The 18,107-nt window shown below is 40.9% G+C and overlaps 1 protein-coding gene across 2 annotated transcripts in view; it reads right to left on the bottom strand.

Annotated features, from left to right (window-relative positions):
• LOC133130875 (semaphorin-7A-like) overlaps positions 1-17,387 on the bottom strand; it is a 30,787-nt gene extending 13,400 nt beyond the window's left edge. Inside the window, exons 1-9 of one of the 2 annotated variants that reach the window (XM_061245825.1) lie at positions 17,250-17,387; positions 16,528-16,625; positions 15,421-15,563; positions 13,355-13,396; positions 10,495-10,590; positions 8,014-8,116; positions 6,675-6,764; positions 5,459-5,601; positions 1,161-1,339 (exon numbers count right to left, since the gene is read on the bottom strand). In XM_061245825.1, coding sequence (XP_061101809.1) covers positions 1,161-1,339; positions 5,459-5,601; positions 6,675-6,764; positions 8,014-8,116; positions 10,495-10,590; positions 13,355-13,396; positions 15,421-15,563; positions 16,528-16,618 — 887 coding nt within the window. In that variant the 5' untranslated portion in view covers positions 16,619-16,625; positions 17,250-17,387. Of the gene's footprint in view, positions 1-1,160; positions 1,340-5,458; positions 5,602-6,674; positions 6,765-8,013; positions 8,117-10,494; positions 10,591-13,354; positions 13,397-15,420; positions 15,564-16,527; positions 16,674-17,249 lie in introns of those variants that run through there. The other variant, XM_061245824.1, reaches the window with a different exon arrangement.
• Positions 17,388-18,107: the final 720 nt, after the last annotated feature.

Genomic DNA, 18,107 nt, shown 5'->3' with positions numbered 1-18,107 from the left:
CCTTGAGCCGATGCGCATGTCCATCTGATCTGTGAGGTCCTAAATCCCTTCCTTGTAGGTTGACATGAGCATGTGATGTTGATGAACAAAACCTATCTATGCATGCAGAACAAACCTCTGAAACCATCCGTCCCCCATTTTGAATTGGTGGTGAGGCAACCTTTACCTCCCACACACACACAACTTTTCAAACTGTACCTTAGTCCTACCTCCTGAGCCCCCCCTTTCCGATATCCCTATCCCTCTTGTCTAACCCAAAAAAATAATAATAATTGCACATATGCACAGATACTTTATGTTTAGAACAGAACTTCATGTGTATTTTACTAGTTATGGATGTGTTACTTTAACTTGTGGAAGAACCTATGCACTTGTAAATCACTTTAGATTAAAAGCGTCTGCCAAATGACTAAAATGTTAATGTAAAATGTAAAAGAGGAGAAAACAGGCTCTATTGATTGCTAAAAGCATCAGCTAATTTGGTGAACATTATTTTCCACCTCTAATTACCCTCTGGTGGGTACAATACACTACAATAAGCATTACAAAAATGTATTATATTCAAACCTCACACACAGTAAGAACCTTATTGAAATACCTCATGGTTTCCAATGTGGGAGGTTGGCATTCTCCCATGAAGTATCCACCCATAACTTTGTTTTGGTTAAAAGAAATATGGACATTGAACAACTGTCTGATTAAGTAGCTTAGTGTTTGACAGTTCCTCTCCCCACTAGAGTTTTTTTTACCTTGCTATCTGGCGACTTAGGGCTGGGATTTCCCCTTTTTTATTTTCTTCCCTTCTGTAAACTCTGAGTCTTTGTCTCAGTGTAATGTGAAAAGTGCTATGCCAATACAATTGAATTGAATTGAAATGAGTGAATGAGTGTTTACATGAGAGTGAGTGTTTGAGTGAGGGAGCCCTTGATTGTGACTGTCAGTGGACAATGGGGCGACTGAGTGAGTGAGTAACCAAGTGAGTTAATGACACAGCGTAACATGTTGTACATAACATGTGTAAGTTGGGCTGGGTGTGGAGTGCTTTACAGTAATGAGTTGAGGTCACAGGACATAGCATGTCATGAGGTAATGTGTGGGGGTTGCTAGGCGTAGCATGTTTGATGTTTTGAGTGCGCCACATGAGAAGAACCTGTCATTACCAGCTGCTGGTGAAAAGGGTGTAGACCTGACTGGCCCGCCAGTCGTCAGCATGCTGGACGAACACATCCTGGAGACGGTTAAAGAACAGGGATTCGCCTCGGATCCCGCATGCTAACCTCGCCTTCAAGAAGGAGGTCCAAATGCTCTGAAGGAAACGCTTTGGCCCACCTTCATCCACCTGTGAGGAAAACAGAATTCATGTTGTGGGACTGTGCTGCCTACTGTCTGTGTGTGTGTGTGTGTGTGTGTGTGTGTGTGTGTACATACATAGGCAAGTGTACGAGTGCGCCGGCATGCAATATGTGAATGTTACAAAAACTGGGACTGAAAGAAGGACAAAGGAGACTGGGAAAGTTTGAGATTAATTTGAGATTAACTCATTACGTGTGTGGAATTCACAAATAAAGTACCATCCAAAATAACCTACATTACATAATATATAACCTATATTTAATCTTTGGGTATACTTTATGATCTACATAAAGTATACCCCTGTGCTACCACTCTCCAATACATACATGTATAGTTCTACTTAAAGGAATCCTAACACCAGTAGATGCTCATATTCAATGTCACACAGGAATTTAGAATGGCCAGTTTTATTCACAGGCCCTTTCTTCATGGGAGAGTTCTCCCTAAATTCAGGACACAGCAGACAAACAATCTCCTTCAGCTGCCCAAGCTGCTTTTTCTTCTTTTGCTCCACCTTTTTCCACCTTCTATCTTCCATCTTTTTGCACATCAATATAGGCCGAGGGAATTCAGTTCAGGTCAATGACATACAGGTTATTTTCGTAGGTACGCCCATTACACTAAAAAAAACAGAAAAAATTGTCCTTCTTTCCATGATGGACCGAAGCAATTAAATGCCCCAGCCTATCAAACCGAACAATCCTCGCAACCTACTTGTTACTAGCGGCAACCAAGCACTAATTTCAAGCACTTGTTCGGCTGTTGTTAGTACAGCTCTGCATGAGCCCACAATAAAGTACCAAACATATTTCCTTTCTTCTCACTCACTCCGCTCTCATGTCATTTCCTGCATTTCATAAGAATTAACTTATTCAAAGCTAAAACACTTTAGTTCACGTGGTTATTTACAGTTCCTGTGGCTGGTGGTGGATGACTCGCTTCTTCCTCTCTTCATATACATTTGAGGAAGGTTGTGGCTCCGTATGGGGCGATGTGAGAATTTTTTTCTGTCCCTGATAAAATGCCATTAGAGTCCAGGGGCCTCATTTATAAACGTTGCGTATGCAAAAGAATGTGTACGCCACTTTCTAAGCAAACTTTAGGATTCATAAAAAACAAACTTCACGGGAAAATGTGCGGTCCTCCACGGAAACTCTGACCCATGCGTACGCACATTAACTGGAGAAATGAGAAACTGCTACTCCGATGGCAAAGGGATGAAACGCGAGAAACGGTGTGAAATTGATACCACTGTGTAAAATAAATCAAAATATTACCTCTCACGTATCATATATGAAGAGTTAATTTGCAAAAACGGATAAAAGCCTCTCTTACAACGAATAAACAAACAGCTGTTTGATAGATGCTCCCTGGAGTGCCCAAAAATATGATTTAGGATCCATCCATCCATCCATTATCTGAACCCGCTTATCCTGAACAGGGTCGCAGGGGGGCTGGAGCCTATCCCAGCATACATTGGGCGAAAGGCAGGAATACACCCTGGACAGGTCGCCAGTCCATCGCAGGGCACACACACCATTCACTCACACACTCATACCTACGGGCAATTTAGACTCTCCAATCAGCCTAACCTGCATGTCTTTGGACTGTGGGAGGAAACCGGAGTACCCGGAGGAAACCCACGCAGACACGGGGAGAACATGCAAACTCCGCACACAGAGGCCCCGGCCGACGGGGATTCGAACCCAGGACCTCCTTGCTGTGAGGCGGCAGTGCTACCCACTGCACCATCCATGCCGCCTAAACGGAGATATGTTGTTGTAAAATAATCCCTCAAATATGTAGCCGAATTGTTAAACAATACTTCATGTTATTAAATGTATTCTCATAAATAATATGGTGAACAGTCGGACAAATTACGCTGCACTGATGCCGTTTACAATTCGTCAGTCGGGCAGATATGAGCGCATAGTTTCATATATTGTTATCATATTCATATATTATGTTTTATAATGTGTTTATTGTTATGGATTTTTGTTCGTTTTATCTATTAATTTTGTAACTGTGTTTTCAATGGTGCTAGACAAATAACGTGTCTTATTATCATTATTATTATTGCCTCCGTCACTACTCCACTCAGGAGGGGTTCACCGATTATCCCTGCCAGCTTCTCGTCCAGCGGTGTGAGCTCTCGTGTCCCCTCTCCCCTGCTCGTGGCGCAAACGCTCCGCCTGTGCATGGCAATGCGCTTTTTAGCGTCCACTTTAATGTCAGACCACTTTTTTTTAATGTTGCCGATGGTCCGAACCGCTGACCCCACAGCATTCACAGCGTCAGCCACATGCTGCCACTCTAACACCTTTTTGGCATTAGTAATGCCCACACTGTGCCCACCAAATAACGTCTTCTTTCGGGTGTCCACCTCCCCAACAAGAACTTCAATCTCACACTGTGAGAAATTCCTTTTCTTGGCCTTCTTTTCAGCGTTTGCCATTGTCGTCTTCGTGAAATGCATTCATTAGGGGTGTTTCACTGCCTATTTATAGGCAACTGTGGGTGGGACATGAAGCTGGCAAAGGTGCGCCACATTTAGAGTTGATTGTGATTTATAAAGGAAAACTGGCGTGGGACGTGCGTATGCACTGTTTTATAAATCAGAATATTTTTGTGCGTACGCACGTCCTGGGTTTCATGCGTACGCAACCTTTTGACCTGAATTTATAAATGAGGCCCCAGGAGTCCATCGTCCACGAGTCCAGAGGGCTGTGTTTGGGACTGGGCCTTTGTCTTTGAACAGCTGTGAAGTTCCTCTCAGGGAAGCTCTACTGTCCAATCAGAACATCCTCCTGTCCAAGCAGAGGCTCACACGCTATTCATGCATCATGAATCCTCCCCTGCTAATTCAGGTCTAAGCAGCATCCTCTCCTACCCATACAGCTCAGCATTTTCCATTTACAATAGGAAAGACTGAGGTTAAAAAGCAGAATTGGACAAACCATACAAGGGAACAGTCCTAGAGCCCAGACAAGATAACGTGTGAGAAGCAGAGACTCTGCAGTATACAATGCATCACTAGAAGACCATCACCCTCAAGCCATTTTCTTTCAGAACTTTTTTAGCCTGTAACTAAAAAACCCCCCTCAACCCCCCATTGTTTGCATAAGAGGGGATTTTGGAAACTGCACAAGGCACAGTGGATATAATCACACAATTATTGTATTTCAGCTTGGTGATGTCTTTGTGAGCAGGGGATTTCCTACAGTTACCTGGCAGGATGTAGAGTATGAACAGAACCCAGGTCCACCATAATAACATTACCTCATGGCCAGGTCCAGGTGCTAACACTAAGGAAAATATCAGGTTGTGATGTTTCTCTTAGTGACACCACTCTGCCTTACAGGCAAGATCTCTAAATGCATTACACAAATAACACTCAGTTAGCACTTTATTAGGTATTTATTCGCTTTTTGACTTCTACTGCTGTAGCCTATCCACTTAGAGTTATGATGTGTGGTGTGTTCAGAGATGCTCTTCTGCATACCACTGTTGTAATGTGTGGTTATTTGCATTACAGTCACCTTCCTGTCAGCTTTGACCAGTCTGGCCATTATCCTCTGATGTCCCACATTAACAAGGTGTTTCTGTCTGCAGAACTGCTGCTCGCTGGATTGTTTTTTTGCACCATTCTTTGCAAACTCTAGAGACTAGTGTTCGTGACACTCCCAGGATATCAGCAGTTTCTGAGATACTCAAACCACCCTGTCAAGCACCAACAATCATTCCACAGTCAAAGTCACTTCTATCACATTTTTCCCCATTCTGATGGTAGAACATTAACTGAAGCTCCCGAACCGTATCTACATGATTGTATGCATTGCACTGCTACCACACAAGTGAATCATTAGAAGATCACATGAATAAGCAGGTGCAATAAAGTAAAAATGTGCTTGGTGAGTGTATATTTGATAAATGCTTTATCGACAAATGCTTAATTTATTTTCCACACAGTGTGGAAATTGAATTGAGGTGAATGTGCCTGATTAGAGTTCTGTCAATTGTAAGATTTCTATAGTCTCTCCTAGCTCTTTGATTGGACGACAGCATTTATATTCTTTCTACATAACCTCAAATTGGCAAGAAGCACCTTGCAAATTTGGGCAATTCTGGAGATCCAGGGATCGGCGTCTGGGTTAGAGTCCAGGTTCTTCTCTCTGAAGAAGATGTAGATCTTCTCCTGGTCCGGGTCTTCTCTTCGTCTGATCCAGCTGGCAGAGACAAAGGTGGGCTCTGTGGAGAGGAGAAGTAAACTTTTGGCAGGTTGCCCATGATTGCGGTCTCTGACTCACAGCACTCTGAATCTATGGCTTTGGTGCAAACACAGTTCAATTATGCATTTGAAACAGTCTAGGCCTTTAGAATGATGAAAATGATTCTGGCTAAACATGTTAGTAACCAAAATGTATCCTCCTTTTACAGTGCCCCTACAATCCTGACACCTACCAGTGGTAATGTTCTCTTTGCCTAATTAATTGAAGTAATTTTTGTATTTGTTATTACACCTAGACATAGTCTCCTTTTTGGTCGTCACACTTGCGATATTGGCTGGTGGTGTCCCTCAGTTATTGTCGGAATGACTTTTTGGTCCTAATAGCTGTCAGTTTTTTAACGAGGTCTTTGATACAGGACTCATTGGAACAGTGAATGATGATTGGGAAATGGAGGTCCATCCTGGGGCTGGGATGAGAAATTTGTCTGAAGGCTTCCTTCATTACAGTGGCTATATATAAGTGGCTTCTGCAATAGAGACTGGAATTTGCACCATGTGCAACAATGGGGTGAGTGATGGAGGAATCAATCAAATTCAGCCTCTCCATTACCCAGACTGTTGGCATTCAATTAAGAAGAATGCTCACTATGTTTAAAAATGTGGTTTGAGTGCCAGTGCAACGGGACCTAGGTAATAAAGTAGAATCTTGGGACATTGCTGGGAGGGCACAATGGTTTCCTGGAAGTCTGAGAAATTATACAGGCAATATTTTAGTCTCATTTGAAAGTAAGGTGGTTTTGTTCCAAACCATGTATGATATCTGTAGGAAACAAAACTTAAATTAATGTCCTTTTTTAGCAAATATATTTTTCCCCAAGCGAAACAAGAAAATATTTCAGAGTGACTCAGGGTTTTCTCCTAGTGTCCTCCATCATTCTGAGTAATGAGCACTATGGACTGCTCAATTGAAGCCAACCCCAACCAGAATTAAGCTTGAGCAAAAAATTCTGACCAAGAAGAATTCTAATGAAACAGTGTCTTCCTTGCATGGTTATAATGGTTAAGCCAGGCCAGAGCACTGCGCACTGCTTACCAGTCAGCCACTTATCGTGCATCGAGACACTGATCCTGTTACCAAGCGTCCTGCGGAACTGTAGGTTGGTGGCAGCATACAGGTCCCCCTCTGAGAGATACGATACGATACGATACAATACAATACAATACAATACAATACAATAGAACTTTATGTATCCCACATGGGCAATTTAAGAGCAAACAAAATGATGGTGTAAGACAACATTCAGTACCTTCAGACACATGCATCAGTACAGGCAGCAGACAAAAAAAACAAACACACATTTAAAGTGCAAAGTGCAGCTTGCTTTTTAGTCTGCAGTGGTGCTTAAAATGGATCTGGGTGGTGCTCATAAAAAAGACTGATTGCTTCTGGAACTGTGCTTTACCTCCAGTTTCCTCCGTAAACAGTGGTTCCCAACTGTGGGTAACCAGTTAAATGAATCACTGCACAGCCTGCTAAATAGTGCACATGCTGACGGAGCAGGGAATCATCACCCACAATTGCAGTGTTAGTTAATTTTCCGCAAACAGTATAGCCGTTGTTGGCCTTTCCTGATGATGATGTCTGTTGTTGTCAAAAACAGTGGCAAGATATTTGTATGTGTGGACAATGTCTACCATTTTCCCATGTATGATTGACTGTATACGGTTGTGTGTGCCTTTGCAAATGTATAATCATGTCTTTAGTTTTGGCAACATCAATTTCCAGGAATGGGCAATCATACCACTCATCAAACCTGTCCAAAACAGGTTTGTGTCCTTGGTCTTCGGATGAAAGAAGTGAAAGGAAAATGGTATAATCTGCAAACTTTACTAGAAACTGGTCTACATGTGAGCTTCTACAGTCGTCAGTGTACAAGCTGAAGAGCAGCAGACTTAGCACACATCTGCAGGGGGAGCCAGTGCTTCTGTGTAGGGTGTTTCAGAAGATGCTGTTTACCTGGTCTGCCTGTGTGCAGTTTGTTAAAAAATGTATGATCCAAGTGATGAGATGCTTGTCGAGGTTAAAACGAGATAAAGGTTTCTCTGCTAAAACTTGACAGCAACAGCATGAATACTGACATCAGGGTTTCCATACTCACCTGGACCACCAATCCAATAGCACATCAAGCCGTTTCAAAGCCCAGTTCCCCCAAATTCAAAGACCCATGACAATTGGCATGGAGTGCTATATCACGTGTTGCCAATCTCCCATAAAATATATAAATGTGGCCTTAATATGCCTAAAAGTGAATGTTGGTTCCCCAGGGTTGAGTAGTCCTTGTGAGCTCTTTCAGCCATTTTAAGCCATGTGGGCATTGTGCCTCCAAATCCTAGGTTGTATGAGAGAATCATTCAGCACCAGTGATACACACCTACAGTGAGAGATAAGGATTTCTGTGAGTAAACCGGGGGAGAGATTCCTATTCCTTCTCTGTTCTTCATCACCCTGCTTGAATCGTTACCCACCCTGGGATACTGTTTGAAAACAGAAAAGGAAAATAAATAGTTAAAGATTTTTAAGCACAGTAACAGACTGCCATCTTAAACAGTGGTTCCCAACTGTGGGCAGGCAGTTAAATTAATCACAGCCTGTTAATTATAGCGCACATGGTGTTGTAATGACGTGTTAAAAACATTTTAATTATATAGTTATGCCAAAACATACTTCAGAAAAATTAAAAACCGCATATCCCCTTATATCTTTTTACAATTTGTCCATATAATGTACATTCACATGACCAGACACTATGGAGCACTTCATTACATTCATTATCATGTTCTTACATTTAAAACAGAAGTATCACATTTGACTGTGTATTATAGTTTTTATAAAGTCTAGCTTAGACATTCACTTGACTCACCATAGTTACAGATTGTTGCACCATTGTCTCATTGCCACATAAGGGCAGTGGCAGTATGGTATTCTAAACCGTATATAAATGTCCTCTGACGTAACTACAGAGGACTTACAGTAATACATATCTTACATCTGTGAGAAAAAGATGATAAAAGGAAACTTGGGGGGCCACTGAGCAGAACATACCAAATTAATATGTAGTGGCTTTGCGAAAAGTTTCATTAGAGAATTAATTCATTCTGTGAAAAACAGGTGTCATTAATTCTCCTTTATTATGGAAGAAAGGAAGCAAACAAATTGCTATAAAATATATCAGAAGGATATATTTCCCTCCGAATTGCTAAGTAAAATGGGCCGTTCCAAACATTGTTCGGAGGAACTTGATTGGAGAGGGGAAAATGTATAAAGAAGTGCAGCAAATTTTAGGATGCTCAGCTAAAATGATCTCAAATGCTTTAAAATGGCAACAAAAACCAAAACATGCGGAAGAAAACGAGCAACTACTGTTAAAACGGATTGAAAAGAATGGCAGATTCAGCCCATCAGCTCCAGAAAGATCAAAGATGATCGAAGTAACTGCTGTTACAGTCAGAAGATGTTTGATTGAAGTTAAGCTATCAGCAGGAAGCCCCCGTAAAGCACCACTGTTGAAAAAATGGCATGTGCAGAATCAGTTAAAATTTGCCAAGGAACACATCGATTGGCCCAAAGAGAAATGGTGTAACATTCTGTGGACTGATGAATAAAATTGTTATTTTCGGGTCTAGTGGTCATCGACAGTATGTCAGACGACCCCCGGGTGCTGAATTCAAGCCACAGTACACTGTGAAGACATTGAAGCATAGTGGCACAAACATCATGGAATGGGGATGTTTTTCATACTGTTGGGTGCGTATACCAGGGATCATGGATCAGTTTGAATACATAAAAATACTTGAGATTATGTTGCCGTATGCCAAAGAGGAAATGCCCCTGAAATGGGTGTTTCAACAAGACAACGACTCCAAACAAACGAGCAAGCGAGCAACATCTCGGTTCCAAACAAAAAGGATTGAGGTAATGGTCTGGCCAGCTCAATCCCCTGACCTCAACCCCTTTGAAAAATGTTGACACGGCCATTTCTTTGAATTCCCTTTAATATAATAATATCCCATTAATATTCCCTTTCTTTGCTTCCTGTAAAAGAACAACACAGACTTGATCAAATTTGTTTGCTTTGATTTGGAATTGAATGTGTAATGTTTCCACTACATTTGAAATATGGAATTAAAAGCCATAAAACAATATTTGCACTCTATTTAACGCACTGCTATTTATTTGAACACAACTGTAAGTGTCATTGCTAGTAGCACAACAATTATTGAGGAGTTATAGTATTGTGCACAACTACTGACACAGTGGCTTTTAAATAGCATAGTGAACACTTACACATAGACTTCCAGTATATCCATCCATCCATCCATTATCTTAACCCGCTTATACTGAACAGGGTCGCAGGGGGGCTGGAGCCTATCCCAGCATACATTGGACAGAGGCAGGGCACCACAGGGTTGCCAGTCCATCGCAGGGCACACACACCATTCACTCACACTCATACCCACGGGCAATTTAGACTCTCCAATCAGCCTAACCTGCATGTCTTTGGACTGTGAGAGGAAACTGGAGTACCTGGAGGAAACCCAATAACACGGGGAGAACATGCTAACTCTACACAGAGAGGCCCGGCTGACTGGGATTCGAACCCAGGACCTCCTTGAGGCGGCAGTGCCACCCCCTCCTTCCAGTATACTGTACTAGTAAACCTATTTTTAATTTCTACTGAAGAAAAATGTACTGAAGAAAAACACAATTCTGAATATAGCTCAGTCTTGTTTTTCCTCATTTGATTGGCTTCTCCCACACATGAGGTTTAAAGGGAGAGTTTGGATTACAGCTGTGTTCCATATGGGGCTCTTCATTACATAAACACTTTATGGGAAAACAGACAGTCACTCACCACTTTCCAGCACAGAGGCATGTATGCATTTGTCCCACAAATAAACAGGCTGTCCTGGAACTGCTCTATGACTGTGATGATGTTCTCACACGGAATCTGATGAAAAAACAAAAAACAAAAACATGTTTTAAATGGTCTTTTTTAATCAAACAGCCATTGCACAAAAACACCGGTTACGTTGGTTGACAGGGTTGGGGGGTCAATTCTATTCTCAATTCAATCAAATAAGAAAACAAATTAAAGTTCTGATTAAAGGCTCTATTCAGATTTGGCAGATTAAGCTTCAGACACTCCTTGTACACGTGCTGATCTCCAAAATTGAAAGGTGTGTCCTTGTGAGCACAGAAAAAACTTTAATTGTTCACACGCCATTGAGTGGACCAAAAACAACACCATTGGAATTCCACTAGCACAACATTCCCAGTATTGAAGCACAGCTTATCTTTAATTATGAAAAAACGAATAAAACACAGCAATTCCGAAACCAAGAGCTGCTTTTTGCGCTGAAATTATTATTAGTTTGCACAATACATTAGATTTCCTACAATTAAAGTAGTCAATTGATTTTTAAATGATTTTACTCGTCTACAAAGCTCTGAATGTTTTAGCTCCTCCTTAAATTTCGGACTTGCTGTCATTTTAAGTCCCTTCACAAGCCCTCAGGTCATCTGCAACTGGTTTAGTAATTGTTCCCCATGGTTCACAGAAGAAATGGGAACGGATGCTACTAAATTATGGAACACCCTGTCTTGTTTGTCGTTTGGTTGTTTGGAATTATACACTCAGTGGGCACTTCATTAGGTACTTATTAGACTTATTTTTAAACTTCTACTGCTGCAGCCTATCCACTTAAGAGTTATGATGTGTTGTGTGTTTAGCTCTTCTGCATACCACTGTTGTAATGTGTGGTTATTTGCGTCACCTTCCTGTCAGGTTTAACCAGTCTGGCCATTCTCCTCTGACGTTTCTCATTAACAAGGCGTTTCTGTCTGCAGAAGTGCTGCTCACTCGACTGGAGCAATAAATGTGAGCCAATGCCAAACCTTGGAGAATGACATGTGACCTCAGTGAAGCCTGTGGTTGTTATTGCCGTTTTTTCCTCCAATTTAGATTTTATGACAGAAGAAGGGAGTCCCGCTGGAATGAGAGGCAAGTAATTTCCCCATCATGTCTCCAAGAGACCTCCAAGCCAAAACATACCCCAACAAAACCTGTGCTGAAGCGAATGTGACAGATTCACACCCAGAACCCAGGGGTGGGGTGCTGATGTGTTCCATTCCCTCAGACCTCGACCATCTGGAACTGAGGGTTTGTTTCCCCAGTCAGAGTAAGCTCGCTTTCTCGTCACTTTTTTGGTCCATTTACATTTATTTTAATAGTTATTCTTATTTGATGTAAAGTACTTTGATATTCTGTGGAAATGAAAAGCACTTTATAAAATTATTAGAACCACCCACTTTGCGTGTCCCAGTAATTACCTTAACCACTACGCTACAGGCCGCCCCCAATATGATAGATGATACTGATGCGTGAAATTACTAGCAGGTCTATCAGTAGCCTAAGCAATGTTACATTAGCTAATGTCAGTATGATCACCGTTCTAAATTCATATGTTGACTACCGCCGACACAATATGAACTTACCTTCAAAAGCTGAAATGAAGGACATTTGTTTTTTGGTAGAGTGGTCAGAAGGAAGCCACTCTTGAGTAAAAGGCATATGACAGCCCTTTTGGAGTTTGCCAAACAGCATTTAAAGGACTCTGAGAGTATGAGGAAAAAGATTCTCTGCTTTGATGACACAAAGATGAACTCTTTGGGCAGAAGGCAGTGCTCATCAGCTGGCTAATACCATCCCTACGGTGAAGCATGGTGCTTCTCAGAGGCAGGGACAGAGAGACTGGTCAGAAATGAGGGAAGGATGAATGCAGCCAAATATAACCCTCGTTTGAGTAAGTAAGTAGTAAGTAATTTTCCAAATCAAATAGATGTAGCAAATGACACACTCACACACCCTACTTCTATAGGTTTTGGAGCTTTGTAATAAAAGTCTTAGTCAGGGCTTAAGCCTGATTTATACTTCTGCGTCGAAGCTACGCAGAGCCTAATATAAGGCATTTACACTTGTGCGTTGGGGTGTCTGCGTCACCCAGTAATTACACCGTCAAAACGCTAGTTTTCGTTGTCATTATATCCCATAATCATTTGCGATTATCTGTATGGTTCTTACTTCCGTTAAATTAATGGCAGCTGAAAACAGCGGTTCAAATTATGTTCACAAAGAACCGTAAAAGAGCTTGTGAACAAGTGCAAGTACACCAACAAGCTCGACATTTAATTTTAGTTATACATCACAAACAGCAAGCTAAATTGCTTGTAATTACGCATCACATAAACACTTTACTTTACTTTCATCTTTCTACCTTCAAAGTGTGTCACAATCGCGTGCTGCGAACACACCTCCAAAGTCACCTTTTTTGAAGAACAGATTACTAATCAGGCAATGAAGCATCCAGTCAACTGATTTCGGTTTCGGACACAGCACAGGTGACTGAAACTGATCAATGGCGGAGCAGCCGGAAATGCTTTATTTTGCATTTCATTGCTCCATGCTTTATTATTGCTTTATGGAATACGCTGTAGGCTACGCCATAGGGAACATGGCTACACAGACGCAGAAGTATAAATCAGGCTTTACTGTTAGTTAAAACACAACTGTCTCCTGTGCAAATGACGCCTATGCTCCCATCCAAGTACTAACTGAGCCCACACCTTAGCTTCAGCCATTCAGCAGGGCGCATGGTGGCATGGCTGCGACAAGTAAATAACGTATTATTTTTCTTCTTCTCACGTTCACTCACCACTTCGCAGTTCTGTCCACCAGTTGGGGTCAGGGAATAGTTCTGCAAAATAAAAAAGTAAAACAATAGAACAAATAAATAGAAAATCCAGTATTTTGTTCCAGTCAGCTTGATTTGCTTTTGCTAATTCTTCAGCCAGGAAAAATAACTAGAATTTAGCTGGCTTCATGGTGGAACAAACGCATGGCAGGACTTTTACTCCCTGGATCAACAACTGTCCACCTGCATAAAACAGTAAACAATCACCTACAGTTTGTTTGTGGGCTGATTTACTTGGAACTAGAACTTATTCCTGGAGATTGATTTATAAAAGTGCCTCAGACATTTTACATAAATCTTTCCAGCTATGATTAGGAGTCATTCACAGGTGCCCAATCAAAAAAAGGAGGTGGAGACAGTATTCACCATGCCTGGACAACAGCTTCATGTCTTTTTATAAAAAAATTCCCTCCATTTTAGGGGACCAAAAGTAATTGGATGTTGGCTTCTTAGCTCATTCGGACTAATAAATCCCTTCCTTTGTGGAGGGATAAGAAAGCTTTCAGTATTTAGTCTTGATTGTAGGCTTTTTATTGCCTTTGGAGTCCGTTATTGTGTTCGTGGGGACCATGAGGACCAGACTTGTGGCAATGACAGACAAAGAAGCCATTATGAGGCTGAGAAATAAATTTAAAAAGAAAATTGTCAAACAAATCGTTGGGAACATCATTAACCCTTGCCCCCCACCAGAGGCCAATTTTCACCTATTTTGTAATAGTTCAATAAAAGTGTCAATATCTCAAAAACTATTTGCTGCAAAAACATGATTAAAGACTTAAATGAAAGGAGAGGCACATTTCAGAATAAATGTACATACAGTATGCACAAAAGATTAGACATTAAAATACCAAAACAATAATGTTCTGTTTTTGTAGTTCAGCACTGAATATCTACAAGTTAATGACCCACCAAGAACTACTTCATATTTTGAATTTGCAACAACAAATATATTATATAGATGTATACAGAACCAATCACATCTACGTCTGCTCTCAGAACCAATAAATGGAACATTTCATGTGCATTTCAACTGTTGTCTTGTTCAAAATTACGAGGACAAATGAGAACTATAGAACTATACCTGTCCAGACTGTTGAACCAGATGGTCTGGCCATCTGTTAGAATCTTTGAATATCTATAGGATCCATGGACATTTATTAGCGCTAAATAATGGTTGACTCTCGGCACCACTGTGGCAGTAAACCTGAACTGGACTAGACCAAAGTGAGTGTCGATAACTTGACTGGACAAGTGCGACTGGAACAAATTTATAGAATTGTCCATTAAAGAGCTTAATTTAAGGGAGCGTCCAAGTTCAGCACAAGACTACTTATTAATGTCACCCTCTCATGCAAAAGATATGTTTATACTCGTTTTGTAAACAGCATAACAGCCCTATTCCCATATTGTTTTTTGGCCATTCAAGCATATTGTACAATTGAAGTCACTAATAAGCAGGTTCCACTCAATATTCTGTATTGCAAAAAGTCACAAAACGTTTCCTACCATCAGATATTCTGTCGACTCACCAAATACCAACACCATATTCTTAACTCTCTTTCTACCATCGTAGGTTGAAGATGAAACGCTTAAAGCCGAATGCGTCCTCTGAAATATCATGAAGCGACCAAGTAAACACTGTGGCAGTGGGTGTACTGTACTTCTGCTGCGCTTCATTGTTATATGGGCCCTAGCAATAGGAGGTGATGAGAGGGACAGTCATGTGAATGTGTCTCTGAAACTGCAGACAGTGAAGCAGATGCAGACACGACGCAAGGGGGGGGAATACACAACAGGGACACTCTTAGCTTGTAACTATATCTCTAGAACTCGATGTCATGTAAGAGTGGCGCCCCACTGTGAAGTTCAAAGCAAGGCTTTTTGTCAGAGCTGCAACCTATTCATTCGATATGAACAGTGACCCCAGATCTCAGTGTTATTAATTTTCCGGCCAGAAAAATGCTTCACATTACAAAGACTCCAGATTGCTACTTAGCAAAATGCTTAATTATAATAATGGTCATTACCTCCACTAGGTGACTTTGCTCCAAGTCAATCCGGTAAACAATGTTTGTTCCGCCAACATACAGGTCGTCGGAGCCCTCTGGGTGAAAGAAGACTGTGTGCTTTTGAATCTGGGTGTACCGCAGTAAGTTACCGATGGCAACGTCTGAAAAGAACATGGAAAAATGATTATCTGATCCTCTAGGACGGGGGTTTTCTACCAGGTCTGATCCAGGGACCCCTCAACATATCCAGGGGACCCCCCACATATGTTTATATGTCCCCAAATCTGTATATGGCCATTGCTTAACAAGTCTGATCCAGGAATGGGGAGCCCACCTGACACTCACAGGTCCCTGTTGAAAGCCTCAGCACTACAACACCTAAACCACATCAGAATCATTTTCAATTAAATCATGTTAAAAATTCAAAGGCTCACTTAAATGCTTCCTGTCAACATGTCAGAACCTTTTTTAAGATTATTTGACCAAAGCTTACTGATCAAATTAACAGGTGCATCAACTGTCTGTTGATCCTCATCAGATCTGACATGCTCATAACAAAAACAGTATTTGGAGTATGATGGACTCAAATTAATGGTTGATGGCCATCAGTTAATAATAAGATTACTATTCTATTATTTCATAGTTAGCTTCATTTGGGCATTAAGGAAATACAAAAGGAAATTTGAATATAGGCAGCGGTTGAATATTCTCGAGTGCTCCACCCTCTGAGAAAAACAAAACCTACGCGACCAAAACAACATGCTAAGTTATTATTCAATTTTACTAAATTGTTTAGTTTGCTCGGACAACTGAGATTTAAACCAACAGTAGCTTACTGCCAGTTTAGGTAGGTTATTTATAGCCTAAGTACCTTCTGGGATAAAAACTGGGGATTAAGCTCAAGATTGGATGACCGAGTATGATAGAGAGAACTCTAAGGTAATTCAAGGAACTCCATGAACTTTGTTAGCAGGAAGGTAAGTTTATGGAGTTCTTTGTATTATATTTTACTCACTGAACAGGTGGCGTGTATTCGGTCCAAGGTTAATTATGTAGGCGATAGCTCTTGATATCTAGCGAACAACTAAAATGGTTTCGCAATTCAGCCTGTAGACTATGACTTACCTTGGATGAGCCTTGGTGTAAAGACTAGTACACCGATAGTCAAATGTGTAGTCCATGAGAAAAACAAAGTTAGTATAACTTCCCGTCTCATTTTTGTCCTGAATCAAAACACAACGGAGAGACAAGATCCCATGTAAGCGATTGACTAACTGACGAACTCTGACGTAGGCTCTATTTCGGCAGTACAAGGTAATGTTTTCACTCATCCTAACAGTGTCAGTACTGCATGTCAGTATAACATATTCATTATGTCTTTTTTGAAGAAACATGAACATCGTTAGATAAAAACTTTCCCTTCAACCTTCGTATATTTGTAATGTAGACTATTGGCGTGTAGGAGGGTTAAACTAATCTGGCCAAATGAGATTGTACGAGATTGTACGACAAGAACAGGCGCAACAAAACAATAGACCCATTGACTTGTCATGACTGTTAATACATTTCTTCGCCATATCAATTCTACAAAAAAAAACCTAACTGTTCTACTTGTTTTTCCAAATGTGAACAAACATCCCTATGGTTTCTAAAAAGTTCAAATGTACACATGTAGGCTATAGCCTAGCACAGACATATGCTATGCTATAAACACAATCTTATTTTGTTAAATTCCATTAATTATAGTCTTATATTAGTTGTATTGGTAAAATCTAAATCTAAGTGATGCAGGCTAAAAGCGTGGGTATAGACTGCTCCCCTGTGGCAACATTAACCAACACACCTACTTTCTGCTTGTATCCAGAAGTAACCAAATTGCAAGCAATCAAGTCTGAAGTAGCCTAGCCTAACATCATTTTAAAGGTGTTTTTGTTTGACAGAGCATATATCCACGTGTTCTTGGGCTTGGCTCGTATCTACTGAACTGTTCGGTTTATGGATCTTGCACGAGTTCACAGACCGGTCTCATAGCTGCCAACTCTCACGCTTTCGGCGTGAGACACACGCATTTGCATGTGCGTGTGAAAACAGGCAGCTATGCGGTCTATAACTGATGGACGTGTCATTGAACTGTGCTCATTGCAGCAGTCAATTAATTTGTAGCTAATAAAAGTGATGAATCTAAATAAAATCTTCAATGTGTGTCAGACGCAGTCCCGGTTCTAGACTTCTCTGGCGGTTGCAATCACAGATTTTCGGTTGGCAACTTTTTACGCAGGGCTCTGTGCGTAAGCATGCGACATAATTTGTGTTATTTTGGCTCTGCAACCTACTCCAGCACATTGGATTTGAAATGAAACAATGCATACGAGGTTGCAGACTGCCGACTTTAATTTGAGGATATTTACAAATTTTGGTGGATCCGTGTCGGAATTGCAGCAATTTTCATACATAGTCATTTTAGGGGGGGAAATATAACGGCTGCTCAGTTGTTTTCTGGCCAGTTGTGTGTTTTTTTTTGCATTATTGCACACGACCGCTAACAAAAGGTCAAGAATTGATTTGATTGATGAGAATTGGTATTTGATTTGATTATGCAAAGTAATAACGGGGAGATTATACTCATCAAACCATGAAGTAGTATGGTGTGCTTGTTCTTGTATGCATTCCTCTTTTGCCACCAAACATGCTGATGTTAAGCATGG

The sequence above is a fragment of the Conger conger genome, chromosome 6 (genome assembly GCF_963514075.1).
Source record: "Conger conger chromosome 6, fConCon1.1, whole genome shotgun sequence".
Classification (NCBI taxonomy): domain Eukaryota; kingdom Metazoa; phylum Chordata; class Actinopteri; order Anguilliformes; family Congridae; genus Conger; species Conger conger.
Note: the sequence above shows the minus strand (reverse complement) of the source record. Positions and strands in the feature narration are given on the sequence as shown.